Source organism: Mesoplodon bidens (genome assembly GCF_964165515.1).
Source record: "Mesoplodon bidens genome assembly, chromosome: 5".
NCBI classification, from domain to species: Eukaryota; Metazoa; Chordata; class Mammalia; order Artiodactyla; family Ziphiidae; genus Mesoplodon; species Mesoplodon bidens.
In genome coordinates, this window is record NC_138161.1 from 84,253,393 (window position 1) to 84,272,742 (window position 19,350).

Sequence of the window (19,350 nt, forward strand, 5' to 3'; positions counted from 1 at the left end):
AATGAATGCAGATGAAAAACTGCCTGCTTCTCAATGTAATGACGGGGGGAAAGGACGAATTCCATACAAAATATAGATCCACTGTGAACACACAGAAGAAAATAAAGGTAGGATTTGGCAGTTATCCAGTGAATCAGAGAAAACTGCCAAATTAGGAAACTAAAGCAAAATAAGTTCCGCATCAATGCTGAATTATCAAATGTGGATTACCTACACTGATAAAATTGCTAAATCTCCATTGTGTATCTTCTAGATACAACAGTAGAATCCTCTACGTTCAGCCCTTAATTGCAAATAACCAGGCAGATTGTCAGAGGACAACTGAGAGAAAATCGTTAAATATATGCATATATAAAATTCAGTATAAACAAAAAGCATCTGGAACCTACAGACACTATGCTAGTCGTTGACACAGAAACACAGAAATAGAAATAGGAGAAAAGAGCAGGAATTTAACTCAGATAAACAAGAATCCTATGGACAAAAAGTGGCAGGGGCAGTATTCCGGAGTGAGAGAATGGTATATATGTTAAGGCATGGAGTTAAAGAACACAGTGGCATGGAACTGTATGCAGTTGTGTTGCTATAGCAAAAAGTGGGATATGAGAAAATATAAAGGGTGGAAAGACAAGTAGGGGCAGATTGTAAAGGATCCTGCCTGCCACCCAGAGAAAATTACACTTAAACATGTTGGAAATGCAGACCTACTTAAGAGTCCCACACAGTAGTGTGGGAGAGAAAGAAATTGGAGAACAGTGAGTTTGGATGCAAGGAAACCAATTAAAATTTACATCCATTTCTCAATATCTATCAAAATTACAAATGCAAAACCCTCTTCACCTAAGAATTTTAGGATTTTATCATATGGATATACTCATATATATGCAAAACAATATTTTTCAAAATTATTTTTTATACTATAGTTTATACTGGCAAAAGATTAAAACAGTATAAATGCTGATCAGAGAAAACATAGTTTAAAAGTTATTTTAGGGCTTCCCTGGTGGATCAGTGGTTGAGAGTCCGCCTGCCGATGCAGGGGACACGGGTTCGTGTTCCGGTCTGGGAAGATCCCGCATGCCGCGGCGCGGCTAGGCCCGCGAGCCATGTCCACTGAGCCTGCGCGTCTGGAGCCTGTGCTCCGCAATGGGAGAGGCCACAACAGTGAGAAGCCCGCGTACCGCAGAAAAAAAAAAAAAAGTTATTTTATATCCAATACATGGAATATTTTACAACCACTATATAGTATGAGAAGGCTGTGGAATACACTTATATGGATAACAAAACTACTGTTTAGTGTAAAAAGCATGTTTGCAGAGTAGTATGCAACATACTAATATTTGTGTTAAGAAATACATACATACAAAAGTAGAATAATTATTAACTTCTAGAAGGGGAGAGAAGAAAATGCACTTTAAGCAAAACCTAATTTCAGTATTTGGAATAGCAATAAGAATAGAAGTGACCAAATGTTCATGAGTTTTCAGATAGTTTTAAGATGAGATGTGGTAACTGATTGGATATGCAAAGGAGAAAGAGAAATGACTATAGAAAATAAATGTTCCTGGGCTTCCCTGGTGGCGCAGTGGTTGAGAGTTCGCCTGCTGATGCAGGGGACACGGGTTCATGCCCCGGTCCATGAAGATCCCACATGCCGCAGAGCGGCTAGGCCCGTGAGCCATGGCCGCTGAGCCTGTGCGTCCGGAGCCTATGCTCCACAATGGGAGAGGCCACAACAGTGAGAGGCCCGCGTACCGCAAAAAATAATAATAATAAATGTTCCTGCTGGCTTGGAAAGCTAGAAGAGAGGCTGCCACCAACAGTAACATCCATAGGTTTTGGAGAAGACATGATGAATCTCGTTTGGAAATACTGAGTCTTAGAAGTATGTGGGGAGGTATTTACAGGTATTCAGTAAGCAATATGTGAATGCGTGGGTATATGTATGCTGCACTCATGAAGATGCACTGAAAACTCAGTGCTTAATACAAAATGAGTCAAGTATTCCGGTGATTCTAGCAGCTTTCCAGGGCAGCTCCTTTCTAAGCAATGAATCAGAGACATAAGACATTTGCATTTTACAGCTGTGTCTATGGAATACTTGGCTTCCATGCAGCAGTGGCAAGATAGGAAAAAGCCAGAGGATAGTACATTGGCTCTTAAATGTTTCAGCTCAGAACTGTCACATGTCACTTCCACTCAGAGTACATCAGGACCCTGCCCGATTCTACAGGGGCTAGGAAATTTGAAGAAGCACATGGAATCCAATGCTGTGCATCCATTACCCCTCTAGGCTACATGATACCCCACAAAATACGTTTTAATATCCCCACTTTCCAGAAAAGGAAACAGAGAATCAAAAGGCTAAAGTAAACTGCCCGATGTTACAAAGCTAGAAAACCAGAGTCAGGATTTCAAACCCAGGTTTCAGTCTCTAAAATGAAAGTTCTTTCATGAACTGCACCCATTTCCATGGATATCCACTGGCTTGAATCCATAAGAAAAGTCCTAAGACAGATATCAGGCTTTAGCACCATTTTGACTCTTCCAGGCATTCAAATTGCTTGGTAAGCCAATTAAAAATCAGATTCCTGGGCCCAACCTAGATGTAAAAAAAATCGAAGTTTGAGTGGCGGGCCAGGAATGCACATTTTTTACAAACTTACCCAGTGATTCTGATGCTTATTGCAGTTGGAGAACCTCTGCTCTTCAGCACAGAGTAGTACCAAGCATATGAGGGGGATACTTCTTTAGTGTGTGCACTGTGTACAGGTGCACACCTGAGGGTCGACAGGAGGGATGCCCAACCAGGACTACTCACCAGAATGACTGAGCAGGTGTTAAAACCACATGTCTGGACCCACCCAGAGAGATGCTAAACTCAGTCATGTGTGTTTCTCTAATGTTTCTCCAGTTGATTATAATGTGCATTCCTGGATGAAACCACTGAATTAATGGCTTTAAATTAAGACCAGGGGTGGAGGGTCTATACAGCATACACAGTTACCAATGGGGACAAGAGGCAGCATTTATTTTAGGGATTAAAAGAGCAGGCAAAAGAGTAGCTCTATAGCTTTCTAGTAGAGCTAGTTACTTAAATCCTCTCTGGCTTTCTCATCTGTTAAGTGAGATAAAAATAATGTAAAACTTATATGGTTATTTTGATTATTGGATAAGATAAAGCAATTAAAGGATTAAGCCTAGCATACAGTGTTTAATAAATGTTAGCTGTTGATTTATCACTATCTTTATTGGTAGGATAAATTAGATAAAATGGCAGGCATGAAGGAGAAACCCTTAAAACCACAGCCTCTGGGTAATGGTTAAAAGCAGGTAGTTTGGGGTCATAAGGCCTGGGTTCAAACTGAAGTTCCACTATCAATGATATCTTGGGCAATTTTAAAAAACTGCTTTGCCACTATTTTCTCATCTGAAAAAAAGAAAAAATTTTAAAGGGTAAAAAGAAATAATACACGTAAAATATGTAGGATGGTGTCTGGCACATAGTCGGTCCTCAGTACATTATTATTCTAATAAGACTGTAACTCACTCAGTGATTATTCACAAGCACCCTTGGCAGGTCTATTAGTGAAATTCATGCCAAACTGCTAACCTTCCTGGACAATTCAAGTATAGTTTCTCCGCTGTAAAGAGGTCCTACTACCATAGAGCATGTTTTCTTTTATGTTCTCTGATCAAGGGTTAGGAACTCACAGGACTGAAGTTCAAGTCTGATTCTGTCACAAAGTAACAAGCTGTGTGACTCTGGCCAAGTTACTACTTCTGAACTACAGTGAAAAGGCAAGTGGCATCTAAAAGAATGAGGATTATTAATTACAAGGATCAAAATTTGAGGAAGTTTCTTTCTTGCTAAAGAATCAATACAACAAGTCTATTATTAAAACACAAACATGAGCTGATGAAAGCTTACCTAGTACATCATAGGATCAGTAATCAATCTGAATGATCACACAATTTGGTATAAATCTGATTTTAAATAACTGTGAAATTGCCTGTCACCTAAAACACTTGGCAAGGTTTTGTATTTTTAGCCTCTCTGAGATCCTGATTAATATAAAATTGTTATATTGCACTGTGGTTTTTTTTTAATTCTCCCAAATATTCATTTCCTGATGTGGTGAAAATGCCTGGAAAGCAATATGATCAAAGGATCATTCATCAAAAAACTAGTAGCCAGAGAAATCAATCTCTTTAAAAGGATTTTTACAGTGAAAGTGTTTCTGATTAATAAAAAAACAAATTCATATTAACCAACAATGTGATCAAATAATCTCCAAAACTCTACAGCTCTAGTTGAGTATATGAATGACAGTTTCCATGATCAAGTATGACAGAAAATGTCTACTGTATTTTCCTCAGCTTACCTCAGAGCTGCTCCCCTGAAGAAGAAATTTGGTTTTATGCTGACTTTTACTAATCTCTTCTGTAGAATGATTCTCCCCTTTGGGTTCATCCAGACTAACTTTCTTTATAAACTGATGGGCAACATCCAATACACTGGATAATTGAGATTTTGCCTATAAATAAACAAAATAGGAATAAAAAGCCTAATATGTCAGCTTAAGTAATTTAGATATATTAAATCATGTTTTCATTATTCTATGACTAATAAAATTCAATGCATTTTATTTAATATTTAAAAATACAAATTGCCATTTACATCAACCATATAATAGTGACAGTTGCCATCTACTGAAGGGCTAGTTTGAGCTCATACTATCCTAAGTATCTTAAAAACATGTCATTTAATCCTCAACTCTAAAGCATAACTATTTTTATCATTGTTTTAGGGATAAAGAAAGGAAAGTTTTGAGGGTTTAAATAACTTGCCCTTGGTCACATGGTGAGTGGGTGGCAGAGCTGGGAAGTGACCCCAGATGTGTATAATTCTAATGACTCCTAGCCCTTCCATCATATCGACCCTAAATAGGTAGGTGTGCTGTTTTGCACACATCATGGCTAAAGAACTAAATATAATCTAGAGGGAGCCTGAATAAGCAGTAATCAGTATTTTGTTGGTGATAAAACATCTTTAGAAGGTATCAACTACTCAAAAGTGCACATCCAGAAGTGCCCTAGCAAACTCCAAGTTGTTCTTCTCGCCATGCCTTTGCTCATGAGTTTCACTTACCAGGAAGGCCCTCCCTCCTCTATTATCTTCTTTGCCGGGCACACTCCTACCTCACCTTCTAGATTCACCCCAAGTTACTCCCATGGGTCCAGGCACCTCTCCCTGCCGCCCTCCCACAGATGCATGAGGCGCCCATTCTCTGCACCCTCTTCCTACGCTGAGGAGATCCCTACCAGCCCACACAGTATTGATTTTATATCATCTTTTGATGTCTGTCTACACCATAAAAGTTCACAGAAGAAAAACATCACGTCTTCTTCAATCTTTGTGTGGCTACCACAGTGCCTGGTAAATAGCATATGGCAAAATAACATAAAAATAAGGTGTTGGGGGAGGGAGAGGGAGAATTACAGAATTAAAATAAATAACTGGGAAACAAGAATTTAAAAAGCCTTTTCAAGTGCCTTCAGAGTGGCCGGAAAAGAACAGGCAAATCCAGGAAGGCCCTATTTTCTAAAGGACTTCCCATCAGCAATAAGCCTGGTTTGCCCAAGGAGACCCTGCAGGATTCTGGATCCCATCTGAGCTTGAACCAAACAAACTCCAGAGGGAAGATGCAGGCACTTCAGACACTCTCTGAAAACCTGACATTAGGAACACAAGTAATAGGTCTTACTTTTAGCAAATGTTCTCAAGATAGAGGAAAACTTCAGCAGGGATCAGAAATGATTATTTTATACTCTCCCATGAAAATGTGCCTATTTTAAAATTTTTATCTAGCTACCTATTTAAATAGCTAAGACTACTTTCCAGTTATGATGTTTAGTAAATCTATTAAGATTCACTGCAATCTGATTCTGGAATAAATCAGTGAACATCAAATTAACTAGTGTTACTTCATACTGAATTAATAAACTTATCTATGAAAAATGACTAAAATGACCTATGCACACATATTGCTGTCCATATACAAACCTATGGCATCTGCTCCAAATTTTCCCAAAGATCATCAAAAAGCCTTTACAGACCTAAGCAGTCCTTATTTTTAAAAGAAGTTCATATTTATAATACAAAATTGTTGTCTATATTCAATATACTGTGCCTTAGATCTCCATGGCTTATTTACTACTTGTTGCAAGTGTGTACCCTTAAACAACATCAGTCTTAACCCCTTCATGGCCCCATCCCCTGTAAACACCATTTTGCTGTTTTTTATGAGTCTGACTTTTTGGATTCCACATATAAGGTATATCATACAGTATTTTTCTTTCTCTGTCTGACATATCTCACTTAGCATAATGTGTTCAAGGTCGATCCATGTTGTCTCAAATGGCAAAAGGATATCCTCCTTTCTCAGGGCTGAATGATATTTCATTGTGCATATATACCACATCTTTTTTATCCATCCACCTATTGATGGGCATTTAGGTTGTTTCCATATCTTAGATATTGTGAATGATGCTATATAGAAGTGTATCTATCTCTTCAAAATCCTGTTTTAATTTCCTTTGGCTATATATCCAGAACTGGAACTGCTGAATCGTATGGTAGATCTATTTTTAATTTCTTGAGGAAACTCCATATTGTTTTCCATAGTGGCTGCACCAATTTACATCCCCACCAACAGTGTACGAGGGTTCCTTTTCCACCACATCCTTGCCAGCACCTGTTGTCTTCTTGAGGACATTACTTGGTTTGGGGTTAGTGGAGATTATAAAGAGGCACAAAGGAACATTTGGGGAGTGATAGAAATACTGTGTATTTATTTATACTGAAGGTTACACAAGTGTATTGTAATGTATTTTCAGAACTAATCAAGCTGCACACTTCAAAGGAGTGCATTTTACACAACAATGTGAACATACTTATCATTGCTGAACTTAAAAATGGTTAAGATGGTTATGTTTATATTTTTTGTATTTTACCACAATTTTTAAACAATGTGGACAGAGAAATAATGTGTGATTTTATTGTACATAAATTAAACCTGAATAAACTTGATTTATCAAGAAAAAAAAGGAAATTAAGCCAATGGTAAAGTTTCATTTTTCCAGAAACATCTGCATTTTAACAAATATTTTTTTAAGAGAAGTAATCCAATTTAACCTGATTTTAAATTCCCTAGAATAAAGTACTATTGACTTCAAAGGTGGTTAAAATTTCTAGTTTACATTTTATATTTTAAAAAATATCAAAAAATAATAGTATTTTATATAAAATTATCAAGATAGAATTAACATTCAAATATATATATACATATTTAAATAGCACAGAACAAAGATTATTTCTGTCCTCAAATGAATCTTGCTATCAATGATTCAGTAATTTTTATAACAGTTTTAGGTAACATATTAAGAGACCCTTAAATGGCCAAAAAAATGAGTTTATTCTTTTTTTTTTCTTTTTTTTTTAATTATTATTATTATTTTTTAGTTTCTGCTTTATAACAAAGTGAATCAGTCATACATATACATCTGTTCCCACATCCCTCCCCTCATGCATCTCCCTCCCTCCCACCCTCCCCATCCCACCCCTCCAGGAGGTCACAAAGCACCGAGCTGATCTCCCTGTGCTCTGCGGCTGCTTCCCTCTATCTATCTACCTTACGTTTGGTAGTGTATATATGTCCATGCCTCTCTTTTGCTTTGTCACAGCTTACCCTTCCCCCTCCCCATATCCTCAAGTCCATTCTTAAGTAGGTCTGTATCTTTATTCTCGTTTTACCCCTAGGTTCTTCATGACATTTTTTTTTAATTCCATATATATGTGTTAGCATACGGTATTTGTCTTTCTCTTTCTGACTTACTTCACTCTCTATGACAGACTCTAGGTCTATCCACCTCATTACAAATAGCTCAGTTTCGTTTCTTTTTATGGCTGAGTAATATTCCATTGTATATATGTGCCACATCTTCTTTAACCATTCATCCGATGATGGACAGTTAGGTTGTTTCCAGCTCCGGGCTATTGTGAATAGAGCTGCAATGAACATTTTGGTACATGTCTCTTTTTGAATTATGGTTTTCTCAGGGTATATGCCTAGAAGTGGGATTGCTGGATCATATGGTAGTTCTACTTTTAGTTTTTTAAGGAACCTCCATACTGTTCTCCATAGTGGCTGTACCAATTCACATTCCCACCAGCAGTACAAGAGTGTTCCCTTTTCTCCACACCCTCTCCAGCATTTATTGTTTCTAGATTTCTTGATGATGGCCATTCTGACTGGTGTGAGATGATATCTCATTGTAGTTTTGATTTGCATTTCTCTAATGATTAATGATGTTGGGCATTCTTTCATGTGTTTGTTGGCAGTCTGTATATCTTCTTCGGAGAAATGCCTATTTAAGTCTTCTGCCCATTTTTGGATTGGGTTGTTTGTTTTTTTGCTATTGAGCTGCATGAGCTGTTTATAAATTTTGGAGATTAATCCTTTGTCAGTTGCTTCATTTGCAAATATTTTCTCCCATTCTGAGGGTTGTCTTTTGGTCTTCTTTATGGTTTCCTTTGCTGTGCAAAAGCTTTGAAGTTTCATTAGGTCCCATTTGTTTATCTTTCTTTTTATTTCCATTTCTCTAGGAGGTGGGTCCAAAAGGATCTTGCTGTGATTTATGTCATAGAGTGTTCTGCCTATGTTTTCCTCTAAGAGTTTGATAGTTTCTGCCCTTACATTTAGGTCTTTAATCCATTTTGAGCTTATTTTTGTGTATGGTGTTAGGGAATGATCTAATCTCATACTTTTACATGTCCCTGTCCAGTTTTCCCAACACCACTTATTGAACAGGCTGTCCTTTCTCCACTGTACATTCCTGCCTCCTTTATCAAAGAGAAGTTGACCATATGTGCGTGGGTTTATCTCTTTGCTTTCTATCCTGTTCCATTGATCTATCTTTCTGTTTTTGTGCCAGTACCACACTGTCTTGATTACTGTAGCTTTGTAGTATAGTCTGAAGTCAGGGAGCCTGATTCCTCCAGCTCCGTTTTTCGTTCTCAAGATTGCTTTGGCTATTTGGGGTCTTTTGTTTTTCCAAACAAATTTTGAAATTTTTTGTTCTACTTTTGTGAAAAATGCCAGTGGTAGTTTGATAGGGATTGCATTGAATCTGTAGATTGCTTTGGGTAGTAGAGTCATTTTGACAATATTGATTCTTCCAATCCAGGAGCATGGTCTATCTCTCCATCTATTTGTATCATCTTTAATTTCTTTCATCAGTGTCTTATAATTTTCTGCATACAGGTCTTTTGTCTCCTTAGGTAGGTTTATTCCTAGATATTTTATTCTTTTTGTTGCAATGGTAAATGGGAGTGTTTTCTTGATTTCATTTTCAGATTTTTCATCATTAGTGTACAGGAATGCCAGAGATTTCTGTGCATTAATTTTGTATCCTGCTACTTTACCAAATTCATTGATTAGCTCTAGTAGTTTTCTGGTAGCATCTTTAGGATTCTCTATGTATAGTATCATGTCATCTGCAAACAGTGACAGCTTTACTTCTTCTTTTCCAATTTGGATTCCTTTTATTTCCTTTTCTTCTCTGATTGCTGTGGCTAAAACTTCCAAAACTATGTTGAATAAGAGTGGTGAGAGTGGGCAGCCTTGTCTTGTTCCTGATCTTAGTGGAAGTGGTTTCAGTTTTTCACCATTGAGGACAATGTTGGCTGTGGGTTTGTCATATATGGCCTTTATTATTTTGAGGAAAGTTCCCTCTATGCCTACTTTCTGCAGGGTTTTTATCATAAATGGGTGTTGAATTTTGTCGAAAGCTTTCTCTGCATCTATTGAGATGATCATATGGTTTTTCTCCTTCAATTTTTTAATATGGTGTATCACGTTGATTGATTTGCGTATATTGAAGAATCCTTGCATTCCTGGAATAAACCCCACTTGATCATGGTGTATGACCCTTTTAATGTGCTGTTGGATTCTGTTTGCTAGTATTTTGTTGAGGATTTTTGCATCTATGTTCATCAGTGATATTGGCCTGTAGTTTTCTTTCTTTGTGACATCCTTGCCTGGTTTTGGTATCAAGGTGATGGTGGCCTCATAGAATGAGTTTGGGAGTGTTCCTTCCTCTGAAATTGTTTGGAAGAGTTTGAGAAGGATGGGTGTTAGCTCTTCTCTAAATGTTTGATAGAATTCGCCTGTGAAGCCATCTGGTCCTGGGCTTTTGTTTGTTGGAAGATTTTTTATCACAGTTTCAATTTCAGTGCTTGTGATTGGTCTGTTCATATTTTCTATTTCTTCCTGATTCAGTCTTGGCAGGTTGTGCATTTCTAAGAATTTGTCCATTTCTTCCAGGTTGTCAATTTTATTGGCATAGAGTTGCTTGTAGTAATCTCTCATGATCTTTCTACAAGAGACCCACTTCAGACCTAGAGACACATACAGATTGAAAGTAAGGGGATGGAAAAAGATATTCCATGCAAATGGAAATCAAAAGAAAGCTGGAGTAGCAATTCTTATATCAGACAAAATAGACTTTAAAATAAAGACTATTAGAAGAGACAAAGAAGGACACTACATAATGATAAAGGGATCGATCCAAGAAGAAGATATAACAATTGTAAATATTTATGCACCCAACATAGGAGCACCTCAATACATAAGGCAAATACTAACAGCCATAAAAGGGGAAATCGACAGTAACACAATCATAGTAGGGGACTTTAACACCCCAATTTCACCAATGGACAGATCATCCAAAATGAAAATAAATAAGGAAACACAAACTTTAAATGATACATTAAACAAGATGGAGTTAGTTGATATTTATAGGACATTCCATCCAAAAACAAAAGAATACACATTTTTCTCAAGTGCTCATGGAACATTCTCCAGGATAGATCATATCTTGGGTCACAAATTAAGCCTTGGTAAATTTAAGAAAATTGAAATTGTATCAAGTATCTTTTCCGATCACAATGCTATGAGACTAGACATCAATTACAGGAAAAGATCTGTAAAAAATACAAACACATGGAGGCTAAACAATACACTACTCAATAACGAAGTGATCACTGAAGAAATCAAAGAGGAAATTAAAAAATACCTAGAAACAAATGACAGTGGAGACACGACGACCCAAAACCTATGGGACGCAGCAAAAGCAGTTCTAAGGGGGAATTTTATAGCAATACAATCCCACCTTAAGAAACAGGAAACATCTCGAGCAAACTACCTGACCCTGCACCTAAAGCAATTAGAGAAAGAAGAACAAAAAACCCCTAAAGCTAGCAGGAGGAAAGAAATCATAAAGATCAGATCAGAAATAAATGAAAAAGAAATGAAGGAAACATTAGCAAAGATCAATAAAACTAAAAGCTGGTTCTTTGAGAAGATAAACAAAATAGACAAACCATTAGCCAGACTCATCAAGAAAAAAAGGGAGAAGACTCAAATCAATAGAATTAGAAACGAAAAAGGAGAAGTAACAACTGACACTGGCTGACAGTTTTTATCTTTCAATATTTTGAGAATGTCATTCCACTCTGTTCTGGCATGTAGAGTTTCTGCTGATAGCCTGATGGGGGTTCCTTTGTAAGTTACTATCTTTTTTCTCCTGGTTGCCTTAAAAATTCTTTATCATTGCCTTTTGACAGTTCTAATATAATGTGTCTTAGAGAAGGTCTTTTTGCACTGAGATAATAATGTGTTCTCTTAATTTCCTGGACTAGTATCTCCAGATCCTTCAGATTTGGGAAGTCCTCAGCTATTATTTCTTTAAATAAACTCTCTGCTCCCTTCTCCCTCTTTTCTCCTTCCAGGATACCCATTATCCTTATGCTGCCTTTCCTCATGGAGTTGGATATCTCTCATAGAATTTCTTCATTTTTAAAAGATCTTAGTTCTCTCCTCTCTTCTACCTGAATCACCTCTATATTTATATCTTTGAGTTCACTAATTAGTTTTTCCATATGGTCTCTATTTCCAGTACTTTCTAATGCCTTCTTCATCTCATTTATTGAGCTCTTCAGCTCTAGATTTTCTGTTTGTTCTGTTTTTCAGAGTTTCAGTTTTGTTAAAGTATTCCCTCTGTTCATTAATTTTATTCCTGAGCTCATTTGAACGGTCTTTCTGAGTTTTCTTGTAACTCACTGAGTTTCCTCATGACAGCTATTTTGAATTCTCTATCAGTTAGATTGTATTATTCTATGACTTTAAGTTCGATTTCTAGAGAATTGTCATTTTCTTTTTGTGATACTGTGTTATCGTGGTTTTTCATGGTGCTTGAGGAGTTGTTCCTCTGCCAGCTCATTTGAAGTAGCAAACACCTGTCTTATTTAGATAAAGCTTTTTAGCTTTGATTCTAACAGTTAAACAAGTTAGTATATATTAGAAGCCTTTCTTTTGTTTTTCAGTAGGTGGCACTACAGCACAAGTTTTTGGTTTCTCTTACCTGAGCTGCATCTGGCTATGTTTGAGAATGGGCACTTTCCACCCTCCACTGCCTCTGTCAGAAGTGTCCTCAGTATCCAAGTTGTCACTGTTTGGGTCTCTGGGGTTGCTGGTGCCTTGCTGTGCCAGTGTCACCGCTGTTACTAGCATTGCCACTGGGGGCACCAGGGTAGTGGGCACCACACCGCATCCAAGGTCACCCGGATTGTGGGGAGAGTAGCATGGGTCATGAGCACCCCTGCTGCATCTGGGGTTGTCAGGTTCAAGGATGCCACTGCCAAAGGTAGGGGGAGGCCAGAATCACAGGCACCCACCATGGATTGAGGGATCATGGTTGTGGGCCCTTGTCGCCAGCACTGCTACCTGGTCCCCTGTGGCCATGGGTGCCACTGAAGTTGGGATTCTGGAGTTATGTGCTCTGCTACTGGGTTCTCTGGGGCTGTGGGATCACCTGCCATGGTCAGAAGGCTGGGATCATGGGTACCACCTCCACTGTTCCAACAGTTCTGCCTCTTCTTTGTGTTCCAGTCCACTCACTTCCAGATGTACAGATGTGTGGAACTCTCTGGCATCCTAGTGTGTTGGACAGTGTGTTTGCTGAGTTATGGATGTTTTACTAGTTGTAGACTGAAGGAGACAGAGCATCTCATGCTACCATGATGTTGACATCACTCTAAAAGCAAACTGTTTATCCTTTTGAGATGATGTTTTCTTCCTTAACTAACCACAGCAAAAAAAAACCTCACGTCTTCTGGGTGCTCTTATAACTCCCAGCTTACATCTATGCTGGATCTTTGCTTTTCAGTGTGATCCATATATCAACAGTATCATCATCACCTGAAAACTTGCTAAAAATATGAAATCTATGTCCCACTCAGACTCACTGAATCAGAATCTGCAGTTTAATATGTAATTTAACATACATTAAGGTTTGAGAATCACTATGTCAGAACACTTAGTCAACTGTGTTACAGTTGTTTGAAAATATCTATCTTCTCTTTTGTGATGATGAGTTCCTTGATTCCTTGAGAGAGGGGACCATGTCATATATATAAATGTGTACACACACATATATATATATATATAATTCTCCTCCCTGCAGCCCTGTCCTTCATGCTTTGCAACTAGAACATTGTTTGATGCTGGTAAGTACTTGAGAAATATTGGTTGAATCTAATTTAACTGACTTACTGAGATAAAAATGACAAAAAATTCCATTTGAACATTCATTCCTTATACCCAAGCTATCTGAGTCAATTTCAACACAGGCAAAATAAGTGGCACTATTAATAACAGCACAAAAGGGCAAATCATTTACCTCTCTAAGCCTAAATGTTTACACCTGTAAAATGAAGACAATCTCTACCTTGCAGGGCTGTTGTGAATACATATCTTTTATGAAAAACACCAGCAGAGTGATGACATAAAGAAATGCATTCAAATGACTGCTATCATTTTATCTAGATCACGATAGCATACTATTTGTCTGTAAATAAGATAAATAGTTTAAATATCCAGAAAATAGAATTCCTGCCAAATTCAATAGACCTCTGACTACGGTATAATGAAGAGGTCAGTAAATAATTCTATCACCATAAAACAAATGGTAAACTGGTTAAATTTGTTAAAAACCATTTCAGAACTCTGGAAACCAACCAAAAGCAAACAAATTAAGAAATATTTATTCAAGAAAAACTATGCTGAAATTAATGAAGAACAGTAGTAAGGCTTCCCTGCATGGGGCTACTCTTATATTAAATGTCCCTTCCCATGTCTGTCAATTACTAAGGCAAGACTGGCCTTGCTGAACAGGGAGTGTGCCTGATTCCCAGGGGAGGACAGTCTTGAAGTTACATTGGCATTATCAGTGAACTAGAAAATTTGGTTATAAATGAATGGGGAAAACCTTCGGTTCTGACAGCCTGAGGTTTTGGTCCCAGTTAGGAAGAGCAGTGGACCAGACAAACACTTAATGGAATGATCCTGAAAATGAGATCTATATAAGTGCTGATTAAAAAATGGAAATCACAGAAAAAACCCAAGTGAAAATTCTTGAGTATGACTTATATAAACTAACAATAGGTTTGAAATGAAAGGAAGAAGATTCAATCAACTTGAAGACAGACCAAGATAAATCATCTAAATTGAAAAGAAAAATGTAAAAGATTAAAGAAAATGAACACAGCTTTAAAGACTTATGGGACAGCATCAAGTATCCAACATACATTTAGTGGGAATATCAGAGGGAGAGAAATGAGCTTAAAAAATATGAAGAAATGAGGGCCCCAAATATTCATATTTGATGAAAAATTATCACTTCAAAAATCCACAAAGCTAAACAGGTCCCAAGAAAGATAAACATATAGAGATCCACATCAAAACATATCATAATCAAATTACTGAAAGCCAAAGACAAATAGAAAAATTTGAAAGGAAAAAGGGAAAAATGACTCACTACATATAAGGCTACATCAGTATGAATAACAAGCTGATTTCACATCTGAAAAAATGGAGACCCAGAAGGTAATGGAATGATACAAAATGCTGAAAGGAAAAACTGCCAAAGATAATTTTATATACAGAAAGAGGATCATTCATTTCTAGCATATCAGCCTTACAAGAAATACTAAAGAAAGGTTTTAAGGCTGAAAAGTATTAAATCTACCAGAAGAAAGATAGAGGCCTGGAAGCATAAATACATGAGTGAATAGAAAAGATGCTTAAGTATTTATTTTCTCTTTTATTTTCTTAATTTCTTTTAAAAGCATAAAATCATATATAGCAACATCATTAGCATTATCATTAACACTATGGCCTTACTGATTTTCTGCCTAGCTGTTCCATTAGAAATTTCAATACCTCCTTCTCAGAAATTAATGAAACAGCTAGGCAGAAAATCAGTAAGGCCATGGAAAACTTTAATGACACCAAGTAACTTGACCTAAATAACATTTAAAGAACCCTCAACCTCACAACATCAGATTACGAATTCTTTTCAAGATCACATGGAACATTTTCCAAGACAGACATATGCTCCACATAAAATAAGTATTAATAAATTCATAAGAATTGAAATCATATGAAGTATGCTCTCTGATCTCAACAAAAATATATAAATCAGGAACAAACAGTTTTGGGAAATAATAAAATATTTAGAAGTTGAACAACCCATTTCTAAATCACCTTTGGATGAAAAATAAGTCACAAGGAAAATTAGAAAATTGACTGGAAATAAAAACACAACATATAGAAATGTATGGTATGCAGTAAAAGCAGTGGTTAAAGTGACAGTTATAGCTTTCAGTGCTATTTTGGAAAGGAAGAAAAATCTAAAATCATAATCTAAGCTTCACTTCAAGAAGGCAGAAAAAGAAAAGAAAAAAGTTCAAAAGGAGGTAGAATTCACAAAATAAGGATCAGAGTAGAATCAATGAAATAAAAACAACTGCAAAAAAGTCAAGGCAACTAAAATTGGAAAGACTTAAAAATTTATAAACTTTTAGCTAAACGGACCAAGAAAAAAAAGAGTAAAATGCAAATTAACAAAATCAATAATGAAATAAAAATCATCACTATAGACCTACAGTAATTTCTGGATTATAGTGGAATTTGAAACATTTATGCCAGCAAATGGACAACTTAGATTGAATGGACAAATTCAATGAAAGACATAAATTACCAAAATTGACTCAAGAAAAAGAAGAAAAGTAGAATAATAAGGTAAAGAAATTGAATTAGTAATTGAACATTTTCCCATGAAAAAAATCCCAGACTCAGACTGCTTCACTGGCAAATTCTATCCAACATTTAAGGAAGAAATTAAACCAATCCAATACAAACATTTACAGAAAATAGACAAGGAAATACCTCTAAATGAATTTTATAAAGCTAATACAACCCTGATACCAAAGTAGATAACCATATTTCAGGAAAACAAATCTACAGCTTAATGTTCCACATGAATGTAGATACAAAGTTCCTTCCCAAAATATTAACAAATTCAATCCACCAACATGTAAATTATGCATCATGACCAACTGAAATTATACCCCAGTAATTCAATCATAACATCTGAAAATCAAGTACTGTAATAAGCCATGTTAATAAAGGACAAACAGCATGATTATTTCAGTAAGAGCAGGAAACACACACAACAAACAGGAAAAACAAAGGAACTTCCTCAAACTGATAAGAGCATCTACAATAAAACCTATAACTAACATCAGAAATGGTGAAAGACTATATGCTTTGCCCTTAATCAGAAACAAAGCCAGGAAGTAAACACTTACTACTTCTTTTTAACATTTACTGGCAGCTCTAGCTAACACATTAAGACAAGAAAAAGAAATAAAAGGCATCTAGGTTGGAAAGGAAAAAGTAAAACTACTTTTATTTGTAGAGGATACAATCCTTTATGTAGAAAATCCCAAGGTACCTAAAATAATAACTATTATAATAAGTGAGTTCATCAAGGTCACAGGACTCAGGATCAACATTCAAAAATCTATTTTATTTCTATATACTAGCAATTAACAACCTGAAAATAAAATTAAGAAAAGAATTACATACATAGTAACTTCAAAAAGAATAAAATACTTGGGAAAACATTTAACAGAAAAGCACAACAACTTAAGACTAAAAACCACAAAACATTGACAAAGGAAATTAAATAAGATCTAAATAAATGAAACAAAATCATGTTCATAGACTGAAAGACAATATTGTTAAGTGGCAATTTTCCCCAAACTGATTTGTGGACTCCATAAAATCCTTATCAAATTCCCATGAAGATTTTTCTTTGTAGCAATTGACAAACTTATCCTATTATGTATATGGACACAGTGAGATATCATCTCATACCCATTAGGATAGCTACTATCAAAACAACAGAGGATAGCAAGTGTTGGTGAGGATGTGGAGAAATTGGAACACTCGTGCACTATTAATTGGAATGTAAAATGGTTCAGCAGCTATGGAAAATGGGGGTTTCTCAAAAAATTAAATATAGAATTACCATATGATCCAGCAATTCCATTTCTTGGTATATATCCAAAATATCTTGAAGAGATATTTTCATACCCATGTTTATAGCAGCATTGTTTCTACCTCTTGGCAGTAGCCAAGAGGTAGAAATAATGCAAATGTCCATCAGTGGATGAATGGATAAATAAAATGTGGTATATAGATACAGTGAAATATTATCAACCTTAGAAAAGAAGGAAAACTGATATGCCACAACATGGATGAACTTGAGAAAATTATGCTAAAGGAAATAAGTCAGTCACCAAAAGACAAATATTGTATGATTCCACTTATATTAGGTATCTAGAATAGTCAAAGTCATAGAAACAAAGCACAATGTTGTTTAATGGGGATGAAGTTTTAGTTTTGCAAGAAAAAGTTCTGGAGATTGATTGCACAATAATGTGAATATACTGAGTTATACACTTAAAAATGATTAAGATGGTAGAATTTATGTTATGTATGTTTTACCACAATTTAAAATTTTTTAATGTATATGGAATGTAGAAGATCTGGAATAGCCAAAATAATTTTAAACAGAAGAAAAAAATTGGAGAACTTATACCACCTGATCTCAAAACTTCTTATAAAGCTACAGTAATCAAGACAGTGTAGTATTGGCATAAGGCTAGGTAAATAGACCAAAAGAACAGAATACAGAGTCCAGGAATAAGACCTTATGTTCAAATGACTTTTAACAAAGATGCCAAGGAAATTAAATGGGAAATAATAGTCTTTGTAACAAATAGTACTGGGCCAATTAGAGGGCAATATGCATAAATATGAACTTACAGACACTTACCTCACACCATATACAAAATAAAATGCATTGTAGCTCTAAATCCAAGGGCTAAAATTGTAAATCTTATGAAATAAAATATAGGGGAAAAGTTTAAGGACCTTGGATCAGGCAAAATTTTTAAAGATGACACTTAAAACATGACCCATGACAGAAAGATAAATGAAGGCTTTGTTATGAAACTTGTTCAATGAAACTTGATCTGAGAATGTCATATATTCTATACCAAAATTCCATCAGGTTGTGTGTTTGTTTTTGTAGTAATTGACAATCTTATCCTAAAATTGACAATCTTATTCTAAAATGTATATGGAAATGTAAAAGACCTAGAATTTGAATTTTTCAATTTGCATTAAAAAATAAAGTTGAGCCGGGCTTCCCTGGTGGCGCAGTGGTTGAGAGTCCGCCTGCCGATGCAGGGGACACGGGTTCGTGCCCCGGTCTGGGAAGATCCCACATGCCGCAGAGCGGCTAGGCCCGTGAGCCATGGCTGCTGAGCCTGCGCGTCCGGAGCCTGTGCTCTGCAAGGGGAGAGGCCACAACAGTGAGAGGCCCGCCTACCGCAAAAAAAAAAAAAAAAAAAAAAAAAAATAAAAAAAATAAAAAAATAAAGTTGAGCCATAGACTAGGAGAATATATTTGAAAATAATATATCTGATAAAGACATATATCTAGAATACATAAAGAACTCAAACCTCAATAAACAAAGACAAATAACTCAATTTTAAAATGGTCAAAAGATATGAATAAACATTTCACCAAAAATATATAAATGGCTAATAAGAAAATAAAAAGATGTTCAACATCATTAGTCATTAGAGAAATGCAAATTAAAACCACAATAAGATATCATTACACACATAGTAGAACAGCTATAATGCAAAATACTGACATTACCAAGCTTTGGCAAAAATGTGGAGAAAATAAAACCCTCATATGTTACTGGTGAGAAATGTAAAATGGCAGACTTCCCTGGTTGTGCAGTGATTAAGAATCCACCTGTCAATGCAGGGGACACGGTTTGAGTCCTGGTCCGGGAAGATC

The 19,350-nt window shown here is 36.1% G+C and overlaps 1 protein-coding gene across 1 annotated transcript in view; it reads right to left on the reverse strand.

Moving 5' to 3' along the window:
• Window positions 1-19,350, reverse strand: part of ZBBX (zinc finger B-box domain containing) — a 110,317-nt gene that overhangs the window by 45,739 nt on the left and 45,228 nt on the right. The window contains exon 8 of the mRNA XM_081235840.1: window positions 4,386-4,538. Coding sequence (XP_081091966.1) covers window positions 4,386-4,538 — 153 coding nt within the window. The remainder of the gene's footprint in view (window positions 1-4,385; window positions 4,539-19,350) is intronic.